This window comes from Pleurodeles waltl, chromosome 11 (genome assembly GCF_031143425.1).
Source record: "Pleurodeles waltl isolate 20211129_DDA chromosome 11, aPleWal1.hap1.20221129, whole genome shotgun sequence".
In the NCBI taxonomy this organism is placed as follows: Eukaryota; Metazoa; Chordata; class Amphibia; order Caudata; family Salamandridae; genus Pleurodeles; species Pleurodeles waltl.
This window is the reverse complement of record NC_090450.1, coordinates 34,673,384-34,692,846: the sequence shown is the minus strand read 5'-3', so window position 1 is coordinate 34,692,846 and position 19,463 is coordinate 34,673,384. Positions and strand designations below refer to the sequence as shown.

Genomic DNA, 19,463 nt, shown 5'->3' with positions numbered 1-19,463 from the left:
CCGTGTCCCCGTTCACAGGAGACAATGTATAAAACAGGCAATCCAATTACTGATTGCAGAGGGGGCACACCATGGTGGAGGATGACCTTAGCTAAGGGGCCTAAGGCGGTTACGAGCAATCATGATATAACTCAGTCAGTACACTATAAACCCAGCTTCATAGTCCCCAACTGAAGATAGTGGCATTACTAGTTCCATATAAATGATGTAAGGCTGCGATTGGGGACCCAGATAGTCATTATTGTGAGTGCTGAGGCAGTCATACTGGATTAAGTAGGTGCACTATGCTACTTGTGATAGAGTAAGGATCTAATGAAAGTATACTGATGATTGTGATATTATTCATGAGTTACAGTACTGATGTAAATGAAACATGACTATGTCCAACGCAATCTGTTTATTTGTAAAACAATATAATTGGTTAGAAAAAAAACTTTTACGGCTTCAGGTTATGACCTATACATTACCCTAGACACTATCGTCCCAGAATCCCACTAGGCTAGGATACATGACAAACATGTGGACTAGGGCAGATCATCAGCTTGTCTTAATAAGCTGGCCGACAGGCTGTTGTTCTGCTGGCCATCCCATTCCTGTGACAAGATTGAGGTAAAGTAGAAGTTAAATAAGTTTAAATTATGCTGCACTCGATAGACCACAGAAATAATGCAACAAGACTAAAGTTCCAGTTTGACCATTTAGTTACCCAAGGATCTTCATTCACTAATAGGAAATAAAAGAAAAAAATGCATGAACAATGGCAAATAAAAATTTGAAGAACTTCACTGGAGGGATGCTAAATTGTTTTTTTAGATGAGAGAAGCTTCATATGGATTGATTATCAAATAATTGATGGGTAGACAGCAAACTGGAGTTTACCTGTAGCACCACCCCTCCAAAATCCTTCACAATTCCTTCTGATAGCTGGTCAGACTCTCAAAAATAATCCTCTATTTTTAATGTGTTGGCTACTAAATCTCAGTAAGTAGCACGGCTCACGATTCTTAAAAAACAAAACAGAAAAAAAAAGTTTTTATATAATATATGTTCCTAGAGTATGGAAATTACAATTATGTAAAGAAATTCCTATACTGGAGCATTGCCTAGATACTTTACGTGGCCTGTTGTGAGCAAAGTCTAATATATCTTTTTTATCAGCATCTGAGTTTTTCTTTGGTGTACTTTGCAATTTGGAATGGCCTCGAACTGTGCTGCCAAGCACTAGTCCCATGTCCAACATCATCTATTATCTTTACAGTATTGTTGGTCATCACGTCTGGAGGTGTCAATTCACTTCCAATTTAAAACATTAGAATACAGACAACAGGTAAAACTGAGAAATCGCAAAAGTAAGAATTAAAACAAACCACAGTTCTTTTAGCATGGGAAAAACTCCTAATAGAGAAAGACTAAGGGCCTAATTTAGAGTTCAGCTGACAGGTTAGTCTGTCACAACTATTACGGATAGCCCATCTGCCGAAATATAAATCCCATAGGATATAATGGGATTTATATTTCGGAGGATGGGACTCTCCGTCACCATTGTGACAGAATAACCCGTTTGCCGAAATCTAAATGAGGCCTTAAGTTCCTTTGGAGAAGATGCAAAAAATAATTTGCGACTGCAAATTTGCTTGAATATCATTATGGACCAAAGGAGCAGCAACAAAGCACTCAAACAGAACCTGTTTCGAACAAAATGTTGGTGTTCTGAACGTGATAGCTGAATGACCTCTAATACCTCTGCAAAAGTTTAACTTTCTTATGACACTTGTGGACATTATGTTATTTTTCGCTTCCAGTCCCAGCCATTGTAAGTACCATGGAACAGGACTAATGGAATGCTCTAGTCCAGAGATCAACCATGTCACACATGGGGACAGATTATAATCGTAAAGGGTGTAAGAGAGATCAAATAAAGGTCTACACCAACAGAATTCCCCATTTCAGTTCATGGGATGGCAGCAGTCTTCGCCTTTAAATAAAAGTTTGATGATTCAATGAAATTTGCTTTTTTAATGAAATACTGTCTTGTCTCAATGCTTGATTCCTTGGATGAAGCTTAGTTCGTGCCATCATTTGCAACTGTCAAGTCCAAGTCTGATCTCTCACGCTTCGATTTTCAAGGTCAAAGAAGAAGGGGACCTAGGTCGGTATGCACTGGATGAAGAGGGGAAGGTCTCCATTCTAAGGTCTGAGATGAACTAATCAGTTTGTTTGGTTCGCCTGAAGCCTAATCTCCCAGGCATTTACTTTGAGGACTTTTGTCTGGCGTCGGATGAGGCATGTGTACCTTCCCTCATTCATTTCATTGGCGATGATAATAAGGTCTCTACTTTTGAGGGTGAAGTGACCAGGGACGGTCCGAGACAGCAGCTCACCATCTTTGTACCAGCTGCAAAGAGGAAAAGGCAAAGGGTTAGCAGAGTGAAAGTGGGAAGCATGTGCCACTTTTGGGTTCCCAAACCCTGATCCTCAAGAACTTAGAGGCATATTTATGACTTGTGTGGCGTAGGACAGCACATCACCATATTTATCCAGTATGGCACATACCTGTCCTTTTCCCTTGCACTGGTGCCATTTTAGCAGCATAGCACCCACACAGGCACACTTGCACCATGGTGCAAGGGTGCCTTTGTGTTGTACGTAGGATTGTTTTTGTGCAGGAAGGGGCACAATGCCACTCTAAATAGGCCTTACCACATTGCTTTGTCCCATAGCCCCTTCGCCACCTATATTATAAAATGAGCACCAAGAATAGACAAAATGTATCCACATTTTGACAGTTCTTGTCTTGCTCATGTGAAAATTTAACTATGTAACTTTGACTTTCGGGAGATAAAGTCAAAGAGTCATAGCTACTGCTGAATATTGGTAACAAAAACAGAAACCTTGGTTCTCAGAAGAACTAAAACAATCTAAGTTATGAGTATGGCAAACAGAGAGACACTAGCTCAAAGACTACTGTCCTACCAAACAATCCTACTGTTTCATCCTACTGGCTACTTACAAGGTAAAATTTAGTGAGACTCAGAAAAAATATTTAACAAACCGTGCCTCCCAAGCCCCAGATCATGTCAAAGAACTATTTGCAAAGTACATACCACATAGTATCTGAACTGCAGTCCCCAGTATCTTTCCAAGCTGTATTTCATCACCCTCAACAAATTTGTGATTATCTATAGTCATTTTTTCAGCAAAATGAAAACAATCTATGGCAATATTCTCACAGAAATCTTTCCCAATCCTGACAATCTGTCTTCAGAAAATCAATTGATTAAAGCTGTCTAGTTTCACGCCCTTAACACTCATAGACGCAAAACTGTTGACTCCCTCGTGGGAAACTGCTACCTCACTGCGGGGTCCCGTCTCGATCCATGGGTAGCCAAATTCAGGAAGCATTTTTATTCTATCTACGAGTCTCAACCGTTGGAGATGTTTAAAATCACAAAGGGGACGCCCTTTTTGTAACTTTTCCCTCTTGCCTGCCCTGGGAGGATGAATTGAAAAACTAGTGTTCCAAAAACATCAACAATGTTTGGAAAGAAACAATTAGATCCATTTCAGGTAGTCAGACCAGTCCACAGTGCAGAACAAGCTGTTCTATCAGTTATGAGTGATTTGCACTACGTAACAGACAGTGGGGATATTGGGGCTCTGCTAGCATTAGATCTCTTGGTTGCTTCAAAAACCATAGATCATCCCATCTTAATAAAAACATTATCTAAGGTGTGTCTCAAAAACACTGTTATTAACTGGATCATATTTCTCCTCACCAATCGTCAGCAGGTTACTTTGCCTTCATTCTCATCTGCTCCCAAAAACCAGTGCTGTGGCATCCCTCAGTGTTCTGTTCTGTCTCCACTGTTAAACTTCTACATAGAATGCCATTCTCCAGCATCTGGGAGCCTGTTTCTATATGTACACGGATAACACCTAAATTGTATTTGGTCTGTCAAATACTAAAAATAACCACTGTGCAGAACATGGTACTGCTCCTTGACCAATTGCTTGACTGTAACATCCTGGTGGATGTCCTTTTCTAGGAACGGGTGATTGCTGCAGTCTGCCTCATTTGCTTCTTACGTATGGCTGGAGAGGTTTTGATCTCCAAGTGATGCAATAACTACTAACCTCCAAGTTATGCTGTGGTTGTCTGCACTCTTTGAAGAAGTTAGAAATGTTCATTGTCCAAAGGCTGAGATAGCTTCCTTTGCTGGAGGAAGGCATCATGAATATTTTGTCGAGAACTATAAGATCATCTTCATACACACCTGGCAGACCCTGGGAGGGTGATGAAGATTTCAGTCTAAGGACAAACTGCCTTCCCTCATTCCTTCTGTTGATCAGATATTCTTCTCCAAAGACCTACTATCAAGCACTAAGGTTCTCCTGAATCCTTCCCTGCATGTAGAGCTCTTTCTTTTCTCACCTGACTCTCAAGAGGGGTCCAGAGGAGGCAAGTCCACATCGGAACGTCACAGAGTATCCCTTAGGAACATATCTGGTCTGCACTTTGATTTTCGGGGGCGCGGATGAGGGCTGGGACTCCACAACCTCTGTGATAAGAAAAAAAACGTAGAGTTCAGAGTGGTAGTACACCCAATAGAAAGTGCAAAAGGTAAAAGTGTAAAGAAAGATTTAAAAGAGAAGAATAACACGTCTGTGCAATTTGAGATAGTACATCAAACAGCCAGGAGGCAACCAAATCCTTGAAATGTACAGGAAATCTGTTCCCCTATTAGTTTAGCCTATTTTCCTCTCCCTCCTGTATACTGACAGCACGCCTCGGACAGAATTCCCCTTCTTGGGATTTTCAGGGGTCACAGAGAATTCCAGCTTCTTGGGGTATTTGTCTGCCTCCAGGAGTTCAATCTTTGTATGATATTAAAGGTGTTCATGGCACTGAGTTGAAAAGACGAGGCTGGCCAACTGGATAAATTGGACAAACCCCATGCAGGACAAGAGACATGGAGGTTAGTTTGCAGCAGGTCCACACTGGCCCTTGTTATCTCCATTCCTGTTGTAATATCAGCAACACATACACTTTTGTAAATGGTGTATCCAACCAGTACACAGATGAGTTATCAAAATGGTGCAGTGGGGCTTAGCATACCTACTTACTCTTCTGCTTCACTGCTCCCACCAATCCAAGCAGGCACTGAAACTAAAATTCATTGCTGGTCCTGCGTACTATCAGATGTTTGCTATGAATTTGGGATTCGGTCACAGGGGCAGGGGGTTTATTGCTGGATGCAGTGGGATGGCAGATGCCCTGGGCAGTGTGGGAATGGGTTCGGCATTAAGGATAAGTGTTAATAGTATTGCATGCATATATGCTTTACACATACAGCACAATATATGTAAATATTTTACATATTACCCAGTATGTAAGGCACACTTTTATTTACACATAAAGTAATATGGAAAATGTAATCGTATGTGTCTTCCATTACATACAGGGTAATTTGGAAATAGACACAGCAGTTGTCTGCTTTAGAGACAGAAATGTGGAACTATCATGGCATATATGCTTTATATATGTAAGGCAATATGTAAAAGGACGTACATGCATGTTACATACAGGGGCTGTGTGTAAATTGCCATACAAATGTATTTCTTCATACAGGGGAATGTGAAACAGACATAGATGCTTTCCATGCAATGCCCTTATAAGCTCTATAACCTGAGGATAATAAATGACTTGCCCCTGTCATAGTGACCTACCATTTCTTCTGTAGCAAAAATATATATTTTGTTGCATACCAAGTGTTTTGTATTGAGAGCAGAATATCCACATAGGCACATGCATGATTCGCTGCAATGGAGAAATAGTGCTTCTAGGTACTGTGACAGGCTCTGAAGTATTGGAATCAGAACTTCCGGTAATACATAATTTTGTAGCCAATATATTTGTATATGGTTTATGTAGGAAGTTGGCTCTGTATGTGCTATTTCAAAGTAAGGAATAGCATGCACAGAGTCCAAGGGTTCCCCTTAGAGGTAAAATAGTGGTAAAAATAGATAATACTAATGCTCTATTTTGTGGTAGTGTGGTCGAGCAGTAGGCTTATCCAAGGAGTAGTGTTAAGCATTTGTTGTACATACACATAGACAATAAATGAGGTACACACACTCAGAGACAAATCCAGCCAATAGGTTTTGTATAGAAAAATATCTTTTCTTAGTTTATTTTAAGAACCACAGGTTCAAATTCTACATGTAATATCTCATTCGAAAGGTATTGCAGGTAAGTACTTTAGGAACTTCAAATCATCAAAATTGCATGTATACTTTTCAAGTTATTCGCAAATAGCTGTTTTAAAAGTGGACACTTAGTGCAATTTTCACAGTTCCTAGGGGAGGTAAGTATTTGTTAGGTTAACCAGGTAAGTAAGACACTTACAGGGCTTAGTTCTTGGTCCAAGGTAGCCCACCGTTGGGGGTTCAGAGCAACCCCAAAGTCACCACACCAGCAGCTCAGGGCCGGTCAGGTGCAGAGTTCAAAGTGGTGCCCAAAACACATAGGCTAGAATGGAGAGAAGGGGGTGCCCCGGTTCCGGTCTGCTTGCAGGTAGGTACCCGCGTCTTCGGAGGGCAGACCAGGGGGTTTTTGTAGGGCACCGGGGGGGACACAAGCCCACACAGAAATTTCACCCTCAGCAGCGCGGGGGCGGCCGGGTGCAGTGTAGAAACAAGCGTCGGGTTTGTAATGGAAGTCAATGGGAGATCTAGGGATCTCTTCAGCGCTGCAGGCAGGCAAGGGGGGGGTTCCTCGGGGAAACCTCCACTTGGTCAAGGGAGAGGGACTCCTGGGGGTCACTCCTCCAGTGAAAGTCCGGTCCTTCAGGTCCTGGGGGCTGCGGGTGCAGGGTCTCTCCCAGGTGTCGGGACTTAGGATTCAAAGAGTCGCGGTCAGGGGAAGCCTCGGGATTCCCTTTGCAGGCGGCGCTGTGGGGGCTCAGGTGGGACAGGTTTTGGTACTCACAGTATCAGAGTAGTCCTGGGGTCCCTCCTGAGGTGTTGGATCGCCTCCAGCCGAGTCGGGGTCGCCGGGTGCAGTGTTGCAAGTCTCACGCTTCTTGCGGGGAGCTTGCAGGGTTCTTTAAAGCTGCTGGAAACAAAGTTGCAGTTTTTCTTGGAGCAGGTCCGCTGTCCTCGGGAGTTTCTTGTCTTTTCGAAGCAGGGGCAGTCCTCAGAGGATGTCGAGGTCGCTGGTCCCTTTGGAAGGCGTCGCTGGAGCAGGATCTTTGGAAGGCAGGAGACAGGCCGGTGAGTTTCTGGAGCCAAGGCAGTTGTCGTCTTCTGGTCTTCCTCTGCAGGGGTTTTTCAGCTAGGCAGTCCTTCTTCTTGTAGTTGCAGGAATCTAATTTTCTAGGGTTCAGGGTAGCCCTTAAATACTAAATTTACGGGCGTGTTTAGGTCTGGGGGGTTAGTAGCCAATGGCTACTAGCCCTGAGGGTGGGTACACCCTCTTTGTGCCTCCTCCCAAGGGGAGGGGGTCACAATCCTAACCCTATTGGGGGAATCCTCCATCTGCAAGATGGAGGATTTCTAAAAGTTAGAGTCACCTCAGCTCAGGACACCTTAGGGGCTGTCCTGACTGGCCAGTGACTCCTCCTTGTTATTCTCATTATTTTCTCCGGCCTTGCCGCCAAAAGTGGGGCCTGGCCGGAGGGGGCGGGCAACTCCACTAGCTGGAGTGTCCTGCTGGGTTGGCACAAAGGAGGTGAGCCTTTGAGGCTCACCGCCAGGTGTGACAATTCCTGCCTGGGAGAGGTGTTAGCATCTCCACCCAGTGCAGGCTTTGTTACTGGCCTCAGAGTGACAAAGGCACTCTCCCCATGGGGCCAGCAACATGTCTCGGTTTGTGGCAGGCTGCTACAACTAGTCAGCCTACACAGATAGTCGGTTAAGTTTCAGGGGGCATCTCTAAGGTGCCCTCTGTGGTGTATTTTACAATAAAATGTACACTGGCATCAGTGTGCATTTATTGTGCTGAGAAGTTTGATACCAAACTTCCCAGTTTTCAGTGTAGCCATTATGGTGCTGTGGAGTTCGTGTTTGACAGACTCCCAGACCATATACTCTCATGGCTACCCTGCACTTACAATGTCTAAGGTTTTGTTTAGACACTGTAGGGGTACCATGCTCATGCACTGGTACCCTCACCTATGGTATAGTGCACCCTGCCTTAGGGCTGTAAGGCCTGCTAGAGGGGTGTCTTACCTATACTGCATAGGCAGTGAGAGGCTGGCATGGCACCCTGAGGGGAGTGCCATGTCGACTTACTCGTTTTGTCCTCACTAGCACACACAAGCTGGCAAGCAGTGTGTCTGTGCTGAGTGAGAGGTCTCCAGGGTGGCATAAGACATGCTGCAGCCCTTAGAGACCTTCCTTGGCATCAGGGCCCTTGGTACTAGAAGTACCAGTTACAAGGGACTTATCTGGATGCCAGGGTCTGCCAATTGTGGATACAAAAGTACAGGTTTAGGGAAAGAACACTGGTGCTGGGGCCTGGTTAGCAGGCCTCAGCACACTTTCAATTGTAAACATAGCATCAGCAAAGGCAAAAAGTCAGGGGGCAACCATGCCAAGGAGGCATTTCCTTACAGTTTATTAACAAGTTGCTAAAAGATCTAAGTGTTGCATTTCAGTTACTTCACAGGGTAATTCCTATATATCCTGTTTGGCCTAAATTATTCCAAAATTTTTACTCTGGAGACCACTCCTAAAACTCCTTGATGATAGTAAGGCCTGCTTAGGGCTTTTACTTGCTAGAAGCAATGTTAGGCGGGGATAAAACGTTTTCCGGGGCTATTTTTTGTTTCCAGTACAGTCCTGCCACCATTTTGTTCTTGGATATTTTGTCTGCTGAAGATGCATTCTCTTCTGGCTGGTTGAGGTTTGCTGTTCCTGCTTGGTGTGCCATGCTCTTTTAAATGACACAAGAAGCTGACTTCAATCTGGCTTCTAAATTGTATAGAGCAGAAGCAATTCGGGCATTTACTGTGTTGCAATTTATAGCAAACGTACCTTTTCTTCATGGTAACCACTTGTTTTTCTGGAACCTGTTTTGCCCTATATTATGACTCTGCTCTGTGTCACAGGGCAGTGTGCCAATATATAAACACTGGCACACTCCATGTTGAAGTTAGTGTGCTCTCAAAAATGAATTCAAATTAATTTTATAAAAATGTACTTTGGGCCTGGGCCACAGCTGACTTAAAACCAGCTTGCTTACTATTTGCCAGGGATTAGCTAGCCATCTAGGAGAGGGCAAGAACCATTAGCAGAACAAAGGGCAGTTTTAGCACTACCTCTTCACATGAAGATACCAGGAAGGGCTTCTCCTGTTCATTTCATGGAGACTCCAAAACAGCCAGGTGCCAGTCACAGGAGAGGAGAAAAACAGTTTGACCCTGTCAGATGGAAAGAGAGCCCATCTAAATAGGGTAGGGTGGCACATGGCAGATGCTTTCTGCCATCCTGAAGCAAGGGCTCGTAGGTATTTGTACAATAAGACAAATAGGAGGAGGGAGGTAGAATTGCATGAAAATAGGATTGGGTTGTACAATTCTCCAGTCATTGGCTATTGCACAGGATAAATCTGACACCACCTCTTCACAAGATTGCTGGCCATGAGAAGACACAATTTAAAGGAAAAGTCCTGCAAGAAGACAGCTCTTAACAATGTCTTGAAAAAGCGAACTCATGGCCTCCTGAATCCTATGGGAACCCAGGGAGTGGAACTGCTCTCCAAGGGATTAGTGATTGACCTCCTGTTTGTCAGGCACCAGGCAACAAAACGTGGTTGATCCCTGTTGGAGCATTTTGCTATTCTAAAAACTAGTTCAGAAGGACCTTGCAGCAAAGATATCTGGCCTCATGAGCCCTCCTCAGCTACAGCTTACAGCATTGCCCTACTGGAGGAAGTTTACTTATAAAAATGAAGTAAAACCTTCAACTGAGGTAAGCCATCATATGTATCAGCAGCTACAAAATCCAAGTTTGTTCCACTGTTAGGTGTAGCAGTCAAAACCAAAGGTGTCAGAAGAACCTAGGTGACGATGTATCTGACTTTGAGAGACCCTCACTGGCCACAGCCTTGGACTTTGCCCTGCTGGACTAAGACCAATGGTAAAGATTTAACTGTGACAGCCCACTTGGTGAAATCACGCCGAGTTGAAGGGCAGCCGTGAATAGTGACATTTGATTGGCGCTTTACTTTTTCTTTACAGTTTTTGCCTTAAAATGTTAAAATCCATATCTTTGGTTCTCCATAACCTATTGTAATAATCTTGGTATCTTTTTGCTTATTAATTTTTTTCCAGTTTATTAAGCTGGTAGGGGTACACCCATTCCAGACTCAATTGCGCCCTTATTCAGAGTATTATCACAACATTCTTTCTAGGCATCGATTTGAGACAGTTTAGACTGTTGTTTTTCCCAAAGAAAATCCTACATATTATGCATATATTGAGCTGTTAAATTGTCATTGCCATTTTGTCTCACCCACCAAAGCATACAGCATGGCCCAGTGGGTCAGCTGAGTTCCTTCACTTATATATTGAGGTAGGACTCTCAATGGCACCAAGTGTCATGGACACTATGGCCCTCATTCTGACCCTGGCGGTCAAAGACCGCCAGGGCGGAGGACCGCGGGAGCACCGCCGACAGGCCGGCGGTGCTCCAATGGGGATTCCGACCGCGGCGGTAAAGCCGCGGTCGGACCGGCACCACTGGCGGGCTCCCGCCAGTGTACCGCCGCCCCATTGAATCCTCCACGGCGGCGCAGCTTGCTGCACCGCCGCGGGGATTCCGACCCCCCCTACCGCCATCCAGATCCCGGCGGTCCGACCGCCGGGATCCGGATGGCGGTAGGGGGGGTCGCGGGGCCCCTGGGGGCCCCTGCAGTGCCCATGCCACTGGCATGGGCATTGCAGGGGCCCCCGTAAGAGGGCCCCTACATGTATTTCACTGTCTGCTGCGCAGACAGTGAAATACGCGACGGGTGCAACTGCACCCGTCGCACAGCTTCCACTCCGCCGGCTCGATTCCGAGCCGGCTTCATCGTGGAAGCCTCTTTCCCGCTGGGCTGGCGGGCGGTCTGAAGGCGACCGCCCGCCAGCCCAGCGGGAAAGTCAGAATTACCGCCGCGGTCTTTCGACCGCGGAACGGTAACCTGACGGCGGGACTTTGGCGGGCGGCCTCCGCCGCCCGCCAAGGTCAGAATGAGGGCCTATATCTCAGGACAAGATATTCAAAGGAAAGTAAGCTTTGATTTTCTATAACTAACTCTACATATGTACCTTGACGATCAACGTCTGTAAGGTTCATAGATGTGCATTTAAGAATAGTAAATCAGTACTTCCTCTATATGCACTTACCTTTTTATATATTATGTACCTCCGTATTCTATCCATGATATTGCTGTATCTCAATAATTTCAGCGTCCATATTTTTAGTACAATAGTTTGAGTGACTGTACAAGCCTGTGCGCATTTTTTTACATCTGCCTAAAGATAGTTCTTTGGTCATTAGGTACAAATCTTGTTAAAGTGTTCTTTTTTATTTTCCTTGCTTTTTTATATTAGCATTAGATACTGCCTTTTTATTTTGCCTGCACTCGTTTTTCAAGTTTATATCACATTGTAAGATTGTAGCTGCCTGCGATTCGATTACTTAATGCGGTAGTGATTTATTATTGCCTACTTCATAAATAATAGTAATACAATGCATGACACAACTGAAATGCTTGTTCTTTAAAAACATCACTAGTGCAACATCTGCTTCAGTGAATGTTACATTTAGGTAACATATTTCTTTTTATTTTTTATTTTTGTGCTCTGTGCTTGCAAGAAAACAATAATAAAATATTAACCACTACAGCAGCATACCAACGCCAGACCTAATGGATTGACCAATGTTTATTTATGTGTTGGAATAGTAGTGTAGGAAGTTGGCTCTGTATGCACTATTTCGAAGTAAGGAATAGTATGCACAGAGTCCAAGGGTTCCCCTTAGAGGTAAGATAGTGGCAAAAAGAGATAATACTAATGCTCTATTTTGTGGTAGTGTGGTCGAGCAGTAGGCTTATCAAAGGAGTAGTGTTAAGCCTTTGTTGTACATACACACAGGCAATAAATGAGGAACACACACTCAAAGACAACTCCAGGCCAATAGGTTTTTGTATAGAAAAATATATTTTCTTAGTTTATTTTTAAGAACCACAGGTTCAAATTCTACATGTAATATCTCATTTGAAAGGTATTGCAGGTAAGTACTTTAGGAACTTTGAATAATCACAATAGCATATATACTTTTTACATAAAACACATATAGCTATTTTAAAAGTGGACACAGTGCAATTTTCACAGTTCCTGGGGGAGGTAAGTTAATGTTAGTTCTTGCAGGTAAGTAAACCACCTACGGGGTTCAAATTGGGGTCCAAGGTAGCCCACCGTTGGGGGTTCAGAGCAACCCCAAAGTTACCACACCAGCAGCTCAGGGCCGGTCAGGTGCAGAGTTCAAAGTGGTGCCCAAAACGCATAGGCTTCAATGGAGAAGGGGGTGCCCTGGTTCCAGTCTGCCAGCAGGTAGGTACCCGCGTCTTCGGAGGGCAGACCAGGGGGGTTTTGTAGGGCACCGGGGGGGGGGGACACAAGTCAGCACAGAAAGTACACCCTCAGCAGCACAGGGGCGGCCGGGTGCAGTGTGCAAACACGCGTCGGGTTTTCAATAGGTTTCAATGGGAGACCAAGGGGTCTCTTCAGCGATTGAGGCAGGCAAGGGGGGGCTCCTTGGGGTAGCCACCACCTGGGCAAGGGAGAGGGCCTCCTGGGGGTCACTCCTGTACTGGAGATCCGATCCTTCAGGTCCTGGTGGCTGCGGGTGCAGGGTCGTTTCCAGGCATCGGGATTTTGGATTCAGACAGTCGCGGTCAGGGGGAGCCTCGGGATTCCCTCTGCAGGCGTCGCTGTGGGGGCTCAGGGGGGACAACTTTGGTTACTTACAGTCTTCGAGTCGCCGGGGGGGTCTTCCCTGTCGCGTTGGTTCTCCACCAGTCGAGTCGGGGTCGCCGGGTGCAGTGTTGCAAGTCTCACGCTTTTGGCGGGGATTGCAGGGGTCTTTAAAGCTGCTCCTCTGGAAACAAAGTTGCAGTCTTTGTTGAACAGGGCCGCTGTTCTCGGGAGTTTCTTGGTCTTTTTGAAGCAGGGCAGTCCTCTGAGGATTTAGAGGTCGCTGGTCCTGGGGAAAGCGTTGCTGGAGCAGTTTTCTTCCGAAGGAGGGAGACAGGCCAGTAGGGCTGGGGCCAAAGCAGTTGGTGTCTTCGTCTTCTCTGCAGGGTTTTTCAGCTCAGCAGTCCTCTTCTTCTTAAGTTGCAGGAATCTGATTTCCTAGGTTCAGGGGAGCCCCTAAATACAGGATTTAGGGGTGTGTTTAGGTCAGGGAGAGCAGTAGCCAATGGCTACTAGCCCTGAGGGTGGCTACATCCTCTTTGTGCCTCCTCCCAAGGGGAGGGGTTCACATTCCTATCCCTATTGGGGGGATCCTCCATCTGCAAGATGGAGGATTCCTAAAAGTCAGAGTCACTTCAGCTCAGGTTGCCTTAGGGGCTGTCCTGACTGGTCAGTGACTCCTCCTTGTTTTTCTCATTATCTCCTCCAGCCTTGCCCCAAAAGTGGGGCTGTGGCCGGAGGGGGCGGGCAACTCCACTAGCTGGAATGCCCTGTGGCGCTGGAACAAAAGGGGTGAGCCTTTGAGGCTCACCGCCAGGTGTTACAGCTCCTGCAAGGGGGAGGTGATAGCATCTCCACCCAGTGCAGGCTTTGTTACTAGCCACAGAGTGACAAAGGCACTCTCCCCATGTGGCCAGCAACATGTCTCGAGTGTGGCAGGCTGCTGGAACCAGTCAGCCTACACATGTAGTTGGTTAAGGTTTCAGGGGGCACCTCTAAGGTGCCCTCTGGGGTGTATTTTACAATAAAATGTACACTGGCATCAGTGTGCATTTATTATGCTGAGAAGTTTGATACCAAACTTCCCAGTTTTCAGTGTAGCCATTATGGTGCTGTGGAGTTCGTGTTTGACAGACTCCCAGACCATATACTCTCATGGCTACCCTGCACTTACAATGTCTAAGGTTTTGCTTAGACACTGTAGGGGCACAGTGCTCATGCACTGGTGCCCTCACCTATGGTATAGTGCACCCTGCCTTAGGGCTGTAAGGCCTGCTAGAGGGGTGACTTATCTATACTGCATAGGCAGTGTGAGGTTGGCATGGCACCCTGAGGGGAGTGCCATGTCGACTTACTTGTTTTGTCCTCACTAGCACACACAAGCTGGCAAGCAGTGTGTCTGTGCTGAGTGAGGGGTCCCCAGGGTGGCATAAGATATGCTGCAGCCCTTAGAGACCTTCCCTGGCATCAGGGCCCTTGGTACCAGGGGTACCAGTTACAAGGGACTTACCTGGATGCCAGGGTGTGCCAATTGCGAAAACAAAAGTACAGGTTAGGGAAAGAACACTGGTGCTGGGGCCTGGTTAGCAGGCCTCAGCACACTTTCAATTCAAAACATAGCATCAGCAAAGGCAAAAAGTCAGGGGGTAACCATGCCAAGGAGGCATTTCCTTACAAGTAGCAACTAGTTGAAAAGCTATTGCAGTAGTATTGAAGAAGTAGTAGTAAAGCATTAAGCAGCCACAGTTAAAGCTTTCTGCTTGTTGCAGGTGTCAATAGGTGCAAAAATGGCAATCTGGTTTACTTGAAAGAAGATACATTGCTTCCATGTGATGGGTTTAATACCCTATACTAAACAGCTATGTTGAAATAGTAGCTATACTTTAATATTGCAAAACAATCTTTCATGGGGAAGGATGGTGCAGTATTTTTGCAAACAAAGTATCACAAAATTTAGAGTTTTATCATTTGTTTAAGCAGAAGTGTAGGAAATTGCGTTACTGGTTGGGGCAGGTGAAACCCTACTCAAGCTGCAACCACAATCTATGTCAGGGTGAAACACAAGCAAACCCCAAATTAACCTTGCTTAACCCTCTGGTAGCTTGGCACAAAAGCAGCCAGGCGTAACTTAGATGCAATGTGTAAAGTATTTATGCAGCACAAAAATAGAAATAAAATGAAAACACAACACCAGCAAAATCGCGCACCAATTTAGCAAAAGCAAGTAAATTATTTGACACCAAAAAAGCAAAGATTCCAATCAGTAGAACCAGAGTTATACATTTTTAAAGATTTAAGTAAAAATAGTGCTTAAATACACGAAGCACCAACTGTAGTTATCTGGTCACGCCAGACCAGGACAAAGTCACAAGTTCAGGCCAACCGTGATGGAACGTGGGCCGGATACAGTGACCAAGATAAACCTGCTGAACAATATACAATCTACAGTAATTCCTGGTTGCGGAGTGTTGCGAGGTCCTGCATTGAGGAAGCGTCATGCAGTGGTCGTTCCGATAAGCTGCGGGTTGTGATGCGTGGGCCTGTGTCGAGGATGCATTGCACAGCAGCAATTCTGGGGAGCTGCGGGGCTGCGATGCAAGGTCCTGTGTCGAGGAGGTGTCATGCAGCGGAGGTTCTGAAGAGCTGTGAGGTCCTGTTCCCGGGAAGCGTCGCACAGCAGCAGTTCTGAAGTGGAGCTACAAGGAAATAAGTCATGCTGTGTCATTTCTGCCCAGATGGCCACAGCTGGGCTGGCAGAGCACCTTCAGTCCCACTTCCAAGGGTCCAGGACTGTGGTGGCACCACTTATGGGGTGCATGACTGACTCATAGCATGCAGAGTCCAGGTGCAGGGTTCAAGACAGTTGGAGCCTTTTCTGCCCTTGTGGCTCGGATCAGGAGGCCAGCCAAATAGCCATTGGAGTCACTCTGGTGATCCTGGGTTTAAGATGCCAGTCCAGTCCTTCTCACTTCGCAGAGTACCAGTTGCTTCTTGCAGCACAGCTGTCCTTCTTCTGGTTTTTCTCAGGTCCAGCTGGCTACTGAAGAGTTGGGTGTAAAGGTCCATTATTTATACCTGATGCCCTCTTTGAAGTGGGAGAAACTTCTAGAGGGTTCAATCCCCAGAGGTGTCTGGACATTTTTGCCTCCCTGCTGTGGCCTTAGCTTGTCTAGAGGCGCAAAAGACTAGTGTGAAACCCTTTGTGTGTGTGCTGAGAAAGAGTTCTTTGTGATGCGGAAGAACAGTAGGTGACAGCTCTGCACCCTTATAAAATTAGAGATGGCCCATCATGCCAACACATACACCGTCTTTGTTTTGATGCCTTGTAGCAGTACACAAAGTCCAACTATCAGTTACACCTAGTCATATGACCCAGGATACAGGGTGCCAGTTACAAATAGTTGGGAGAAGAAACTACAAACTTTCTAAAAGTGTAATTTTCAGAATTGACTTAAAATCCAGCATCACCATTAAAAAGGGTTTTAAACTACATACCTTCCTTCTTCTAATTGAACGGTATCACTTATTAAATGTAATAAGGTAACCCAATGTTATCCTTTGGGAGAGGTAGGCCTTGCAGTAGTGAAAAACAAATTTGAGAATTTTTCCACTACCAGGACATGTAAAACTTAAAAGTACATGTCCAACTTTTTAAATACATTACACCCTCCCCTTTGGGCTGTTTAGGGCCTACCCTAGGGGTGACATATGAATTGAAAAGGAAGGTTTAAGCTTGGCAAAAGGTTTATTTTGCTACGTTGACATGGTAGATTAAACTGCGCCCACAGCCTGCAATGGCAGGACTGAGACATGTAAAAAAGAGTTCTTAAGTGGGTGGCGCAATAGGTGATGCAGGCCCACTCCTAGCATTTACATATAGTACCATTTTACTAGGGACTTACAATTAAATTAAATGTATCAATTTGGTCTAAGCCAATTGTATCATGTTTAAGGATGAGAGCACAGGCAGTTTAGTACTGGTTAGCAATGGTAAAGTGTGTAGAGTCGTAAAAGCCATCAAAAACGTGTTCAGAAAGCACAAGGGTTACGGCAAACAGTTTGGGGATGATCCCACAGAGAGGGAAAAGTCCAACATGAACCCATTCCAGCCAAAAGCCAGGTTGGACTAATCAGTACCTTGATAGGCTTTCCTGCTTAAGCAATAGAAGATGAACAAAGGCACCGTTATGCAGGAGCATTTGTCAGTTATACACCTCTCTGAGCTCCGTTTTGTCCCTCTGTCTACACTCCCCTGAGACACTGATCTTACTCATGGGGAACCATTCTCCTCACTTGTGACTCCATCTGTTATTCACCTAACCTTAACTTGCTCACAGATACATCCCAGTAGGCAGACACTACCACCATGGGCAGCAAGATGATGTGCCCCATTCTGCAGCTTGGATCAGACTTCTGTCCCCAACCCAGGGAAAATTCTGCCCATAAGCCAAACAACCAACAGAGGCCACTGACAGCTGTCAGTGTCAAGAGCCCAGGGCTCACGGACCTCTGAGGCTTCTCAGAATAGGGACCGGCATCCCCTGGTGTTAGGCATGCTATGTCCACTCTACCTCCCACCATTCCCGGGGAGGTAACCTGAGATTGGGGTTTCAGCCCAGGGTCTGTACGCTGAGGCTGAACAGGAGACAGGGGTGAGTCCTCCCTCACCGTCCCCCTCTTTTTGGACTCCTGTACTCTCTGTGTGGGAGTGGTATCAACAAAAAACTGAACTGTCAGAGCATCCTAGATGGCTGCTCCTCCAGCTGTCATGACACCAGGGGCAACTCATTCTAAAGAATACAGTGTGGGGGCACATGGGAACTAACGATGACCATCCCCTGGGTCAGGTACCCACCCCACCCCACTCCAGGGATACCGGGGCCATGGGGCAGAAAAAAAAATCCTGACCCTGAAACCTTAGTTACTGTACACATCTGGCCATAGTAATGCTCTAAAGAAGCCAGCCTTTTCATTACCATGTTCTACTGAGACTTGGTGTCCCTCAAAGCAATTAAAGGGATCCCATTCATCTTTACCTGGTTGAAGTGACAATTTCCACCCTCCGGGATCACCAGCTAACCCTTTGGGTCTGTCTCCAAGCTAAAGGAGATCATGGCATGGTCTAGGACCTTCTTCTTGGGCTATTTCACCCTAAGATCACATTAGCCACTCCTGTAGAATTCCTACCAGTGAGCGTTTTCTAAGGACAGTCAGAGTCCCCCTGCTTGTGTCCTAACTTTTTTTAAATTATTTTTATTGATTTTTGCAGTGAGAACAACATACACCAAAGGACAGCGTGCATGTCAAAGTGAGTTCAGCAGTATACATCATTCCACAGTGCATCACATTAATCTTAAATAGGAGAAGGACAGGGAATTAGCAGCCACTCTGCAAGTATTTCACCTTATGAGAGAGGCAGCAACCAGTGGTTTAAGCTGTGCTCAGACATCAAGTACAACGCCTGTTGCTCCACACTATGCGACTTGATGTCCAGGACTCATCACCTGGGTAGATAACACCCTCTCGGGTCCCATGGGGGGATGAATCACCCCCCGGGCAGTCCCAGGCTAGGTGCAGGAAGGTGACCCCTGGCACAGTGCATGCAGCACGAGTCACTGCCTGTGTCTTAGCTTGGAGCAATCAAAGCACCGGGGTTAGAAATTGGGCACCCTGGGCCTCCACCCACCAGAAGAGGCAAGGGGACCTTTTCCCCCCGACCATATTCTGGGACTTGTTCGTGTCTTCCCTGACCTCTCCCTCACTCTTCCAGGTGGGAGCCTGCACTACTCTTCTTGAGGTCATTCCCAGGTGTGCATCCTTAGCAAGCTCCCAGGGGTCAGTAAACTTACCATCAATCTAGGTATTGGCACAGCTCTGGAAAACAAAGGTCTGATTTAGAACTTTGCGGAGGGGTAACTCTGTCACAGCGGTGATGGATATACAGGGAGTGCAGAATTATTAGGCAAGTTGTATTTTTGAGGATTAATTTTATTATTGAACAACAACCATGTTCTCAATGAACCCAAAAAACTCATTAATATCAAAACTGAATATTTTTGGAAGTAGTTTTTAGTTTGTTTTTAGTTTTAGCTATGTTAGGGGGATAACTGTGTGTGCAGGTGACTATCACTGTGCATAATTATTAGGCAACTTAACAAAAAAAAAATATATACCCATTTCAATTATTTATCATTACCAGTGAAACCAATATAACATCTCAACATTCACAAATATACATTTCTGACATTCAAAAACAAAACAAAAACAAATCAGTGACCAATATAGCCACCTTTCTTTGCAAGGACACTCAAAAGCCTGCCATCCATGGATTCTGTCAGTGTTTTGATCTGTTCACCATCAACATTGCGTGCAGCAGCAACCACAGCCTCCCAGACACTGTTCAGAGAGGTGTACTGTTTTCCCTCCTTGTAAATCTCACATTTGATGATGGACCACAGGTTCTCAATGGGGTTCAGATCAGGTGAACAAGGAGGCCATGTC

At 45.5% G+C, this 19,463-nt stretch overlaps 1 protein-coding gene across 1 annotated transcript in view; it reads right to left on the bottom strand.

Annotated features, from left to right (window-relative positions):
• Positions 1 to 381: 381 nt before the first annotated feature.
• The window catches only part of LOC138265322 (matrix metalloproteinase-23-like), a 99,365-nt gene continuing 80,283 nt past the window's right edge, over positions 382 to 19,463 (bottom strand). Inside the window, exons 7-8 of the mRNA XM_069212944.1 lie at positions 4,433 to 4,559; positions 382 to 2,395 (exon numbers count right to left, since the gene is read on the bottom strand). Coding sequence (XP_069069045.1) covers positions 2,209 to 2,395; positions 4,433 to 4,559 — 314 coding nt within the window. The 3' untranslated portion in view covers positions 382 to 2,208. The remainder of the gene's footprint in view (positions 2,396 to 4,432; positions 4,560 to 19,463) is intronic.